At 42.2% G+C, this 14558-nt stretch overlaps 1 protein-coding gene across 1 annotated transcript in view; it reads right to left on the bottom strand.

Annotated features, from left to right (window-relative positions):
* Positions 1-5696, bottom strand: part of RCL1 (RNA terminal phosphate cyclase like 1) — a 31957-nt gene extending 26261 nt beyond the window's left edge. Inside the window, exons 1-3 of the mRNA XM_035567654.2 lie at positions 5458-5696; positions 3049-3120; positions 2085-2260 (exon numbers count right to left, since the gene is read on the bottom strand). Of these exons, the coding sequence (XP_035423547.1) occupies positions 2085-2260; positions 3049-3120; positions 5458-5605 (396 nt within the window). The 5' untranslated portion in view covers positions 5606-5696. The remainder of the gene's footprint in view (positions 1-2084; positions 2261-3048; positions 3121-5457) is intronic.
* Between the last annotated feature and the right edge of the window lie 8862 nt (positions 5697-14558).

Raw genomic sequence — 14558 nt, 5'->3', positions numbered from 1 at the left:
CATGAGGGAGAAGTCCCACTTCTATGGCTGCCTCTGTGTTCCTGCTACTTAACTTAGGGATGCTTTCACTCATGCAAGGATATTTCCTACAGACTTCACCTAGCTCCAAAATAAAGATACATGTTTAAGAACGTGATATTCCTCTTAGAAACTAAGCTAAACTTGGAGAAAAAACAAAACAAAACAACAACAAAAAAAACAAACAACAACTTGCAATAAATATAAGCAGATACTTTGCTTATTGTAGCTACTAACTTGAGATTGAGAGATTTTTATATGAAGAGCACCAGGCAAAACTCCTTGAATATTTTAAACAACCCACAAGTATTTACTGTGGCTTTCTTTTCCTTCTTCCCTTTGGACAGTCAGAAAGTGTGTAGATGGATAGACAAGTCTGAGCACCCCTTTTGGGGCATGCATAAATAATACATTTTCACCCAGCTGCTAAGCATCTTCTGCTTACTGAACAATGAGAAGACAAATCAATTTAAAACCGAGTCTCCTGAGCACAAAAATCATTTAAGACAGCACTTGAAATTGTGCTTTTAGTTTCAGCAACTTGCAGAGGCATGTGCTGTACAAAGTATCTTGTAAAACTCCTTAAAGTTGTTGATCAATGTTGTTTAACCCAATAGGCAGCTAAGTACCACATCGCCTTTTGGTGTCTCTCCCCCTGAGGGAGGCAAGGGAGTAATCAGAAAAAGAAGTAAAACCATTTAATAGGACAGAAGATGAAATAAAGGAAAAACGATGACAACAACAACAAAGGAATACACAAAACAAGTGATGCACAATGCAATTGCTCACTACCTGCTGACCGAGGCCCAGCCAGTCCCCAGACAAGAGTTAAATTCCAAAATCAAGATTCAGCTGCTTAGGTAAGTGTCCAAACTTACTTGAAAACAACATTCAGATTGGACTAGTCTTCCTCTCTAAATTCTTCAATAAAAAAAAAAAGTCTCCCTTGTGGTGAAAAAGATGCAGTCAGCCAAAAAAGACAACTTTGATTCTTACTGCTTGCCATTTCTATGACATTTTTAATAATGGTGACTGAAAGATTAGAGAGCATGCTTCCCTTTTTATTTTGTTTTTGATTTATTTTTTAAACAGCACTTCAATTATCCTTTGGCTCATGTGGGTGTTTCACAGAGCCACAGGTGAGAGAACACAGTTTTTAAAGTGACAAGATAAATGCAGTTGAAAAGCCCTAAATAATAGCAGGACTCAGAGACTTGTCTAATATCTGCAATTATATTTAAACAGTTTAAAATGATTACAAATACTGTTAAGTTTTCTGATTACAGCGTTCCCCTCATCTACAGAAGAAAATAGGCTCTAGTTGGCATTTCTAAGGTAAAAAAAAGGAGTGCTGTTCTCTAAAAGCCGTTACGAAAAAAAACAACCAACATAACCCATAACCATTACCTCAGTGTTTTAATCCCATGATCCCCATAGATAATTTTTGTAACGAGACTATTTAAACAAAGGACTGTAAACCATCAGTAACAAATCAAAGCAAACACCCCATAGTTATTTGATCCACTTATGCCATTTAGCTTCTTTCTGAAGAATCAGACAATTACATGCAGTATTTTCACTACTTTCATTTGTTACTGCCATGTGACTTTTAACAGAAAGAAGGCTTCACAGCAGTATAATTACAACTATATCCAGCATCTATCAGGAGAGGAAGATTCCTTCTCTGTCACACTCAAATTTCATAGATAATTTCTTCTTCTTACGGTCAATGCGTGAGTGGGGTGGGAGAAACAACCCATCTAACTTCTAAGAGAACAGGAGAAGTAAACCACTGGAAGGTCCTCACATCACACTTACAGTTTCCAAATGAGATAACAGAAGCAGTACAAAAGCAAAACTCCAAAGGTAGATTACCAAATGCAATTTAGAAAGATCAAAGGGAACAGTTCAGTAGATGTTTGATTCAGAAAGCTTGCTGACAGATGCAGTGATACCAAATACTTCTTGATGTGAAAGATGACAGAAACACAGTATATTTCAGAGATTTCTTCCTGAACTTTGTTTAGAAGAAAAAAAATCTCTGGTACTTAAATTTTGTTACTTACCGAAGGATCTACTTGATCATTTGTTACTCCCCTCAAGACAATCTTCAGTGGATGTTTCATGAAAGGTGCCAAGCAGAGCAAACTTTCCAGGTAGTAGCCAATACTGCGACTGGGGCTGCAGTCATGTTCCAATGAGCCCCCATATAGAAGACCAGGCTGATAATATAAGGTAGTACCTGGGGAGGAGGCCAAGGGGGAATCAAATTAGAGTGCCGGCAGCACACTAGCCATTACTGCAGCATACAGACACTTTGCAACAATGTGAACCAGCACACTGGGGACAGTAGAATTTATAAAAGATAGGCAGCACTTCCACCACACCGCTTTTGTGCCTATGTTTAATAAATGGGTCGAAAAAGATGATTGTCTATTTATCTTGCACATCGTTTCTCCTACCTTCCCTGCGCCCCCCATATCAAGAACCTCTCAACAATCACCAAAATGCTGAAACAAGCAACTAGCATCCTCCACAGAAACTAAATCTTCAACAGACTTGAGACATTGCTGTCTCAGCATATCTAGTGGTATGCCATCTGCTTTATTGACCAACAAACCTTAAAATCCCCTGTAACACAGAGAGGACAAGAACCTGCTGAGATTTCTACATGGGATGCTTCTCACTCAAACCAACTCCTCTCTGAGCATGTCTGGGCAAGTACAAACTTTGCCTTGTACAAAAACCCACTCTGGTTCAGAGAGACCTTCCACCACTAGGAGATCCCACATACCAAACAAATATCAGTCTTCAACTTGAGCAATACAGTTTCCTTATTGCACTGCACTGTGGTGGAGCACTGATCTTGTGTGATATCTATTAGTATAAAGCTTCTCTCCTTGGTTATTACTAATCTACTCAGTCAATGCTATCTAAACACTTACCTGTCAAGCTGTAGCTTTTAATTCAATGAAGCAAGTGATACAGTCTGTAAGACTCTAACAGAGTAAGAAGAGAAAAAGGTCTCACCTGTTTGGTTTATCTCAATCCTAGAGCCATTGGTCACTTTGTCAATGAGGCGAATAAAACTTGCTTCAAAGTCTGAGAAGTAGAACAAAGAAAGAATTTTAAAGTTACTTAAAATTTACTCCTGAAAACAGTAAAAAATGTCAACACATTTTTCCTGTGATGACTCTCCCTTGAAGGCAGTAAGGCTACTCTCATTCTTCAACTTGTAGTTTAATTTCACCACATGAGAAAAGGCAGTTCACATGAGAACAGAGGCATTCATTTGACTCTTAATGCTTACAGATGTCTCAAATCAACTCAGATGCACTTAGAGATAACTGCTGGATTATCCACATAGCTCTCCCCTGCACACAGCAAGGGGAGAGCAGGTGATAGAAGTTGGTATATCTGATCATAGTGGTCTAAAGGGTCACTCAAGTCCAGGATAAAGCCTTTGACAATTTACATTTTGCTCAATACAAAAGTCACTTTTGCATATATGCAAAAATCCTAGCCAACAGGACCCTGTGTAGTTAAATACCACAAGCTAATCACAGCTTCCCATTACCCTCTGCAAAGTCTTAACGAAGCTGTTGTTCAGTTGTGAAGTGCTACAGCCACACAGCTGTTCCACAAACGCAGTCACCATTGGCTATCTGCAGATCTCAGAGTTTTTCATTTCCAAAATTATCAACGACATAAGTAAGACTAGAGAAACACAAGTCTTCCCATCACATCACTTTGGCTTAACACGCACCCTAGAGCAGCTTACCCAGCTAATTACTCAGTTTCTCCTGTTTGTGTGGAATCCTGCTCACAGATGTGGGAAAGAACAAGCACATATATTAAAAAAGCGGCAATAGTCTCATTCTTAGGGATCCCAGGTTGGTATAGACTTGGCACAAAAGACAACAAATTTATGCAGAGTTCAAAAATCAGTTAGTTTTAAGACCAAATACACCTGCATAATGGTCAGTAAGTTGTAGTTTTATTGCTAAGGAAGTTCTATCTCACTTCTTAGACAATATTCTGACTTTTCTTCCCATATAAGCTTTTAGGATGCAACGAACATTTAAACAAAAGAGCTATTTGCAGACATTACAGTTTGTTAATATTTGCATACTACTTTTGATACGCCAGTCACGCAATGCTGGTTCTGCTCTCTGTCATGATAATTTCTAAACTCAAAGTTTGTATGACAGCAGTGAGACCTCTCCCAGCACAAAAGTGCATCCTTGTGAACACATTTCCCTCTTGGAATGCAAACTCACAGAGAAGTTTTCACTGCAAATGCTCTGGTCATGAAAAGCTGAGAGAACTGCATGTTGAAGTACCAACGTAAATCAGCGTTTGTTGCCCTTTTTCTGTTATGGTCATAGCTTACATTTTAGTCCATGCTTGGAAAAGGACCTCTTATAAATTTGGCAAAAACCACAAACTTCAGCACCAAACTTTTTGTGATAGTAATAAATACTTTGGCTCTTAGTGTATGTTAAGTCAAGTGCATACGAATATTCTGACAGCTTCAGAGAAGGATCTTTAGCTGTGAACCAAAGCATCCTCAGGAGGCAGAGCTGCATCAATGCCACTCTCACCCATTCTGAACCTCGCACTTTACCTAAAAATGAACCCAGTGGCGACAGCCAGCCCTCCTGCTTCTGCCACCACTGTGAGCTTTCAACAGGTATGACCTGTTGGTGACTGTCCCGCTCAGTGCAAGCACTGCACCCCGCATCTGGCTGGCCCCATCAACCCATAGACAGGGGTCCACACACAGACACTAACACACAGACACTAACACACAGACACTAACACACAGACACTAACACACAGACACTAACACACAGACACTAACACACAGACACTAACACACAGACACTAACACACAGACACTAACACACAGACACTAACACACAGACACTAACACACAGACACTAACACACAGACACTAACACACAGACACTAACACACAGACACTAACACACAAACCAGCGAGCAAAGCCCATGCTCAAATGCATCTTTTTACACCCGTACACGCCTCGGCAGTGCCTCTACCTCGGTGCCCGTCACACCGCCCGGGGGCATTCAGCGCAGGGGTGACGGGGATGCAGAGGGACAGGGGACGAAGAGCAGCTCCCTGTGCAAGGCTTCCCTCGGAGGGATCCACGTGGTCGGAGCCGAGCGCCTTCCCTTCCTTTCCCATTCCCTTTCCTTTCCCTTCCTTTCCCTTCACCTCCCTTCCCTTTCCCCACCGCCCTCGGGCACGAACCCCCTGAAGCCCAGCACCCTGCGGCCACCGCAGCCACGTCGCCATCTCCGGCACCCCCCGACGGGTCCCAGGCACGCCGCGGCCGCCTGCTTTTGGCCCCCGTCCGCTCCGGCGGCGGGACGGGGAAAGCCAGGACTCCCCCGCCCTGCCCCGGGGCTCACCGCGGAGCCCGGGGTCCTCCTCCCGGGCGCGGATCTTGCGGATCTTCAGCGGCCGCCCGCTGAGCGTGGCGAGCACCAGACGCTGCCGCAGGAAGTTGCAGCCCGCGTAGCTGAGGCACTGCGAGGAACCGCCGCCGCCGCCCGCCATGCCGCGCCGCGCCGCTACCGGTGCGGGTGCCCGCGGATCCCGGCGCGCCCACGTGGTTGGGAACAGGAAGCGCGGGGACAGCGGGGAGTCAAAGGGCGAGGGGCGGGGCGGCGGCGGCCGTTGGGCGGTGGCCGTGAGGGGGCGGCCGTTGGGGCGGGGCAGGGGCTGAGAGGGCCTCATTCCGTCCTGGCTGTGCCTTAATTAATTGGGGTTCGGTCCCTGCGTTGATTAATTGGAGTTCGGCTCTGCCCCTTGTGGGGTGCTTCAGGTCCTGCGCACCGGCGGACGAGCCGCTAAACCCCGATGAAATGCGGTGTACCGGGGTACTCTCCCTAGATGAGGGAGGATTAGTTACTGGGAACACGTTCTTGCAGACTTATTTATTTATTTATTTATTTATTTATTCCCCCCCGGTAATTTATCACTGTCTCTCCTAAGGAAAACTAATCAAAAAGCAGGGTCTGATTTCTAATCTTCTGGTCGTGCCATTCCCTTAACTAAAGTGGTAGAGACCGGCTGTCCTAAAATAGGAATCTGAGTAAAGCTTTACTTAGCTGTAGTGAGTGTTTTAAAAATCTGTGTTTTAAGAGAACCATGCGTTACAGCAAGGGTGACAGAGTTAATTGCTACGTTTATGTGTACAGGGAAGAAAGCTCCTTGTGTTAAGCAAAAAGCAAAAAAGAGCAAGAGTGATCTGACAGAATATCCCAAGCTGGAAAGGACCCAGAAGACAGTATTTTCCAAAGATACGTTCTGTGTCTCCCTCCCCTGCATGAACTCGTGTCTGATCTCGCTCCTGAGTAAATACAATCTACGTATTGCTGTGGATGAGGTCAGATTGTTGCCAGTGAGCAGCGGGATCCGAGCTGCTCTGCAAGCAGGGATGAACCAGGAGCCATGGGTGATCACAGCCTGCACCGTGCCCTCACTGAACAGGGCACCATGGTGCAGTATTTGAGCACGGTGGGCAGCACAGGGCACTGGGTCCATTGACAGTCCCAGCATAACCTGTCAGATGTAGGATCCATCTAGCAGATCTAGTTGCAAAGAGGATGGGCTAGAGATAAAGCTGCACCATAACTCTGAGGAGATAGGACATGACTGGCATCCTGCCAGGATATGGTACTGGAGGTAGTTAAATCTACAATGTACTTTAGGCAAGGATCTAAAGCTCAGACTTGAGTTTAACTGGAGCTCCCAGGCCTGTAGGGAGAGACTACTGGTGAAGATGCTGAGAGCAATTAACACCTGTCGGTGCACGTAGGATCCCAACAATCGTCCTCAACGTCTGAAGTGAGAAATGCAGGCCCTAGGAAGCAATTCTGCTTCTGATTTTCTTGTGTGCAGTCCTTGCACAAAGTCAAGGTCTTCTCTCTTGCTTCTGCTCCCCCACCAGCAAGGAGGCTGGGTGTCTGCAAGAGGTTGGGAGGGGACAGCCAGGACAGCTGACCCCAAATGACCAAAGGGTTGTTTCATACCATATGACATTGTGCTCAGTAATAAAAACTGGGAGGAGAAAGAAGGGGCGTTTGGAGTCGTGGTGTTGCTCTTCCCAAGTAACCATTACATGTAATGAAGACCTACTTCCCTAGAACACGGATGAACATCTGCTGATGGGAAGCAGTAAATGAGTTTCTTATTTTGCTTTGCCTGCATGCACAGCTTTTGCTTTATCTATCAAACTGTCTTTATCTCAATCTGCAGTTTTTCTCACTTTTACCTTTCCAGTTCTTTTCTCCATCGCACTGGGCAGGGAGGAAGTGAGTAAATGTGTGGTGTCTAGCTGCTTTACCAGGGTTAACACAGAACAGTATGGAAATTGTATTGCAGTTACTTGTCTGCAGAATTTCAGTTGTGAAATGAACAATTTTATATGGTTAAACTTGGATTATTACTGAATCTTGCAGTAAGCATGCATCCCAAATCATAGACTTGTTCCTGAATGAACATGCTGTGATAATTTTAAATTGATGTCTTCTATATTTTAACATTCAGATATATGCTTTTTTCTACTTTTAAGCCTGCAAATGTTTTTTATACATCTTCATTTATTTTTTTGTGCTTTCACAGAGTCACAGAATGATTGATGTTGGAAGAGACCTCTGGAGGTTATCTGGTCCAACCCCCCTGCTCAAGCAGGGACACCTACAGCCGGTTGCCCAGGACTGTGTCCAGATGGCTTTTGAAGGTCTCCAAGGACAGAGACTCCACAACCTCTCTGGGCAACCTGTGCCAGCGCTCCATCACCCACACTGTAAAGTGTTTTGTGATGTTCAGATGGAGCCTCTTGAATTCTGGTTTGTGCCCACTGCCTCTTGTCCTGACACTGCATACCACTGAGAAGAGCCTGGCTCTGTCCTTTTTGCACCTTCCTTTCAGGTAATTGAAGAAATTGATGAGATCCCCCTGAGCCTCCCTGAGCCCTGATTCCCCCTTCTCCTCTCTGAGCTAAAGAGTCCCAGCTCCCTCAACGTGTCCTCACAGGAGGGGTTCTCCAGTCTTCCTATGTTGAAAATACAGTCATTCTGGCAGTCTTAAAACCTCTGGCTAAAGCACGTTGTTCAAAGCTGGAGTGCTAGTTAAAAACAAATAAACAGAAACCCAAGATGCATTTGTCATTTTGAAGAGGCTATTGGAAAAAGTCAATTGCTTGTAGTAATAAAAGTTCTCATCTTTCTGTAAGCTCAAAGTGGAATCCATTTTTGTATCAGCACAAAAACGCGGTACTTTAACATCATTTTGAATTTTTTTTTTAAATCCTCTTCAAATATTGCTATCCAGGTCAAGAGATCTGAGGAGTTTACAATCAACTATTATTATTTATAAAGATGAAATCTGTTTCAAGTAAATCTGTACTATCTAGATGATGGCCTATTTTTCTATAATAATCATGCTTCTCAGAGATTTTTTCTTCCTTGATGTGCCTTAAAGTGCTGATGGTTTCACTATCTACGATATCTTCTCCCGCTCTTCATGAATTGTCTGTATACGGAGTGAAGAATGACTGTAACTTGGATTGTTGTACAGAAACTGTTTATTCTTTTTGATAGCTATCACCTTCCAAAAACAAATTACAGCTTCTTTGAAAGGAGTTGTAACAGAAAGGAAAAGCCTGTCATTATATCAAACAAACTCTGTTAAGAGAGGTTAACAGTGAGAGGGTTGACAGTTCAGAAAACAAGCACCTAACACAGTACTTTAATCTTGGTGTAGATTTGAAAGGCAAGAATATAAGGCAGTATATATTATACCCTGTAGGTACTCTTCTTTAAGTTCAGTTCATTTTGATTTGATTGGTGTGGCATCTAAAGTTTAAATAAGTTGTTCAACTGTCTGGATAGCTGTTTTTTGAAATAAGTAGTAAATTATGCTAGCTGTAAAGCATATTAAATAAACATTTGAGAATTTGGGGAGAGCTGTATGTAGGAATTTTTGTCAAAATGTTTAAAATTGTCGCGTTGTAAGAGAGGAATACTGTAACTACAGTTTTTGAGATTTTTGTACAAAAATAGTTGTATACTGGTGCAAATTGTATAAACTATGGTTATGTGCATCTGCACATATATAGTGACCATTGCTGTTTGGTCTTTAGAGGAACACCTGAGTAATGTGGCCTCAGGTACTTACAATAGTAAACTCCAGGGAAGTAAAAAGGAAGGAAATCTCAGTCAGCAGAAGATTCATGATTTATGAAAACACTTACTCTTAGAAAGGAGAATGGGCCATGGTTTGTCTTGAACTTGGATATGCTCAAGGTTAAGTCATTTACCTGAGATTTAAGTGTAAAGTGTAATCAAATTTCCCCAAAATGTAAGTGGATGATCCTGGAGGATCTTTGTAATTCCCAGCCTGAAGTACTAAATTGTCTTGATTTTCTTCAGCCCTATAATAAGCTTATGAAAATATTCCTTCTAAAAGAACTAAATTGTATAGTTTTGAAAGTTCTTGGAAAAATACCACTCTTACTAAATTCCCAGTTTCAAGAGCATAGGAGTCAGAGGTATGCTTTTCATGTAGTTGACAGTCACTAATTATTCCTTATATTCTGTGAGTTGTTACAGATTGAAATAATAAGGTGTTATTTAAAGGACTTGGGGTCTGTCTATGCGTGTATTTTGCAAGTTAATAGGTAAGCCTTCAGCAGCATCTCATTCAGACTTGTTTTTACTGACTGTGTTATACTTCTAGGGTGAATATGTCATACCAGCTAGAATTCCTCCTGTAACTGTAGCTTGTTTTTCTTAAAGCTCCTGAATCACGGAGCAGTCTAATTCAAATCAAGGCATTAAAGCAGAGAAGGTCATAACTGTTTTTCTGAAAAACTATGTTTGAAAAGATGTAAAGCACTTTGAAATGCGGTAAAGTTTTCCTCTCTCTACAAGTACCTGAGTTTGTCCTAACACTGTACTTCTGTATCACTTTTATAACAAACCTCAAGAATGATGTTGGACACAAAGTGCTGTGAGTTATCACTGGCTCTGACTTTCTCTGCCAAGAAAGTTGTTATTGCAGTCTGAGTTTAGGGAGCCAAAACTGATATGGTGAGAACTGGAGGTCCAGCCAGCTAGGGAAACAGCCCTAGCCTGTAAAGAGAGAGCTTCAGTTGTGTAGACAGCCTTCCGGGCTCCAAAGCAGGATTGCTCAACAGAAAGGAACACAGCCTTGTCAGCACTACCGACTTTGGCAGCACATTCTGCCTTTTGATTTGGGTGGTGATTACCAATATCCAGATATTTGATAGCCCAGGCCATCTGGAAGTATTAGAAATGGACAGTAAATCTGCACAGGTGAACACACCACTGCTGACCTACATGTGAAGCTCAATTACACATGAAAAATGTAATGCTGTGTATCCAGAATGCCTGTCCTACAGTTTGGCTACCCACGGTACCAGTACAGGTACTAGTGCACATCACACACTTCTCAGTGGAGAAAGCCTTTGCCACTTTTTGAGCTACTTGTATACCTGTGTCTAAACAATAATGTTTGGTGCAGCTCTAGTATATTTAGGCAGGGCTTACTATGTACAAGTTACTCCTGGCATCTGGGATACTTACTTAACCAAGTCTTTAACATGAGTTATAGTTGTCATAGAATAATGTTCTTCAGCTGATTTGAGAATGGCTGCCACATACCCTTCCTTATGTTTGCTGTATCAGCAGCACAGTTCAGGGAGCTGTGGTGGATGAAGACTGCCCTTTTTTTTGGTGAGTTAGTTTTCATTGGAATCAGGTTCTTGGACAAGCTTTCCATGACCTGGTGGTTCCAGAAGGGGAGTAGAGATGCACTGATGTGGTTAGGAAGCAGGGTGGAATTTAGTGGTATAAGCTGTTGTGGAACAACACCTGAAGAACTGGGATTAAAGCAATTGAAATAAATGCTTTATGCTTGCCTGCATGTACTTTCTGTGAAGTTCAGTGTGCTTTGTGATTTTCCTGTGTAGACATAACCTCAGACTGTGTTTCACAACATGAAGTGTTGGATGGTGTTGCTAGATAAAGGAGGCCCTGGTGCCACATCCTCCCCATCTTCCCATCACAGCTATTTCTTGAACCACTTTAAAAACTCAGTCATGAAACTGACCTACTCTGAAGTGGAGAAGGAGTACAAACAAGTTAACCTAGTGTTCAGGCTGATCTTTTCATACTGAAGCCGTGTGCTAAAGGTAACTCCTACCAGTCTGTTTCTCCTGTTCTCACTTCCTCTTGCCTTGCCTTTTGCTGAGGATACAGTTAAAGCATCTAGATAGACAAATACTGATGCTGAAGACAATGTACCTATCCTTTACCCAGCTTGCTGCTCCCATCCTTCTCTTTTGTTTGTTCTGATTCTTATTTTTTGCATTCTTTTAAAAAAAAATGATTTTTTTTTTTTTCACAAGATGAACTCATCAGCAGATCAGGTGAGTACCACATTTGGCATAGGACAGAGCAACCACTTTTCTCATGACCTGTTTGACTAGGGCACCTGATCTCATCAAGCACATTTGCTTTCTGTTTTCACTGGCTACAGTTGAAATGTAGCTGTTAACCCTGAAAAAATTTAGTCCCAAAGTCCTGTGTTTTCTTCCTGTATTTTCTCAACAATTATTTTGAAGACATTTTAAAAGCTGAGGAGTTCCCTGTTTGGAAATCATTGCTTTATTTTGCCTGAGGGATAGGGAGTGAATAGTTAAGGAAATCTATGGTTTATCTCTTGCCTGAACAGCTAGATAAGATAGTGGCTTCCTCATTCTGTGTATGTGGGAAGCTTTTATGTAAGTGATACAGTGGTTACTCAATTTGCAGGCTGTCAAGCAAATTAATGATAAAGAATATTCTATCATAATTTTGATTTCCTGCCTTGCACTTAAGAAAACACGGAACCAAACTGAATTTTACCTTCTGAATTCCTGCATTCTGGGAAAGATGAATTTGGGTTCATTTCTAATCTGTAAAAAGCTGGTGAGGCAAACAAGTGAATAACAGAGAATTACTTAATACTTGAAAATTCAAACTTAACCTAGATGAGTACTTGCTGTTAACATAGTGCCTGGACATGTCAAAGAAACTGTTTCTGATAGAGCTTGGAAAACAGCTGTGAAACATTACATTCCCATTGGCAGTCTTTGTAAGACAGCTGTTCATAGAGGAATAGGTGGAATATCTGTTTCCTTGATTTAGATTATGATGTCAAATATTTAGAAGTAACTTCAAGACCTGAAAATAGAAAAAGAGCAATCAAGGCTTACAGATGTAACAAAGTATCTTCAGCATTTGAAAAAAGAAGGGTTCGATTTACATTCAAGACTGACTTGAAATTACTTTTTGGTACTAACTTAAGCTATCAAATCTGCTTTCCTGGCTTTTTTTAAAAACTCTGCAAAGCTTTGCCATGTTATTTCTTGAATTCATCAAGATCAGCTCCCTGCTTAGTTGCTGTAATCATGGCTCTTTCCTTAACACAGCTGGGAGTAGATTCTTCACTTGCATCACTGCATCTAGAATTGAATTTTTCCTCACAGTAATCTCCATTTTAGTGTTGGGCCCTTCTTTTCCAAAGGATCTACTTACTAATGTCTGGTAATCTACTGCACAAATTTGTTGAATTGTTGGAATCATAACAACAATGCACACCAGGACCAGTGCTAAGAGGGCGTGGAATTACAAAAACAACTGTTACATAGTCAAGAGAAGGATGTTAACACTCACAATCCTCACAGCTTTGTAGTGGCCATGTAGGAGGAGCTTTGATCACAGGTCAGCTGTCATGAAACCAGGATGATCCAACTTTATGTCCTCTAAATAGTTGACTAAAAAGTGATTTGGAACTGTGGTTAGATTTTTCAAAACCATGACCAGGTAGCATTGATCCTCCTCTTTATGTGTGATGCTTTTGAAGGCAGAGAACTGAAAATGTGATAGAATCTGCAAGGAAGAATCACAGAATCGTTAAGGTTGGAAAAGACCTCCAAGATCATCTGGTCCAGCCATCCCCCTACCACCAATGTCACTCACTTAACCATGTCCCTAACCACCATGTCCAACCTTTTCTTAAACATCCCCAGGGACAGTGACTCCACCACCTCCCTGGGCAACCCATTTCAATTCCTGACTACCCTTTCTGAGAAGAAATGTCTCCTAATTTCCAACCTAAATCTCCCCTGGTGGAACTTGAGGCCATTCCCTCTAGTCCTGTCACTAGTTACCTGTGAGAAGAGGCCGACCCCCAGCTCCCTACACCTTCCTTTCAGGTAGATGTAGAGAGCAATAAGGGCTCCCTTGAGCCTCCTCTCCTCCAGACTAAACAACCCCAGTTCCCTCAGCTGCTCCTCACAGGACTTGTGTTCGAGGCCCTTCACCAGCTTCGTAGCCCTTCTCTGGACACGGTCCAGGGTCTCAATGTCCTTCTGGTACTGAGGGACCCAAAGCTGAACACAGTACTTGAGGTGCAGCCTCACCAGAGCTGAGTACAGGGGGACAATCACCTCCCTTGTCCTGCTGGCTACACTATTCCTGATACAAGCCAGGACGCCGTTGGCCTTCTTGGCCACCTGGTAAGTCATTTAGGAGTAGACTTTTTCCTCACTCATATTTCCTCACCAAATAATGCACAATTTTAGATGTTTTAAGTGGACTGGAGAGCACGCGGCGCACCTGCAGCTCTGATACAAGGATGTAAGCTAAGCAAGGAGCCCCTACTAAGTGAGTACAGCGCTCCCAGTGTCTGAAGGCAGCAAGCGTCCATCCATACGTACCAGCAGCACCTTCAGGCGTGGCTTTAGTGACATCTAGTGACAGAAAGTGTTACTGCACGTCTTCAACATCCACAGTATACGGGCTGCATGAAGAGTGTATGTTTTCCTTACGAGTAGGTATCAAGCGAGTAGTGTCTGAAGTTGTTTTATGGCTTTGGCTAAGTCTGTGAAGGACTTCTATACGAAAATAACATAGTCAAAAGTCAGTGTATTTTGTGTGTTATTTCACCTGTGGTAGTTTTGGTGAATACAACATATGCTCAGGTGTTGAAAGACCCTTAGCTTTAGCTCTAACAGGCCTTGCTTATCTTGGTTAAGGTGACATGCAGCCTTTACTATTCATGCAGTTTTATTCCTTTGCTATACCTTTCGTATAAAGTGTAATACTAAAGGATTTTTTTTTTTTTTATAGTACATGCCTTTTAATACATTTTATAATACATGCCTTGATGAACATAGATAATTTTCAGAGATTGGATGTATGCCAGAAGAAACAGCATAAATTTGGAGTTCCAGCTCTGGTATTATTATTATTATTATTTTTTTTTTTTTCCCATTCCTGGTAATCTGGTGGGGATCATAGAAGTGGGTTACTTCATAATAATGATGCAAAGGATATTTCTATATACATGAAGACTTACTTTTCAGTTCATATGGATCCCTTAAGTTAAGCATCTTACTACTTAGAAAAGCTTTGTACTGCTAGCAGACCTGACC

This window comes from Cygnus atratus, chromosome Z (genome assembly GCF_013377495.2).
Source record: "Cygnus atratus isolate AKBS03 ecotype Queensland, Australia chromosome Z, CAtr_DNAZoo_HiC_assembly, whole genome shotgun sequence".
Taxonomy (NCBI): domain Eukaryota; kingdom Metazoa; phylum Chordata; class Aves; order Anseriformes; family Anatidae; genus Cygnus; species Cygnus atratus.
The sequence above is the reverse complement of the archived record's forward strand: the minus strand, read 5'-3'. Positions and strand labels throughout refer to the sequence as shown.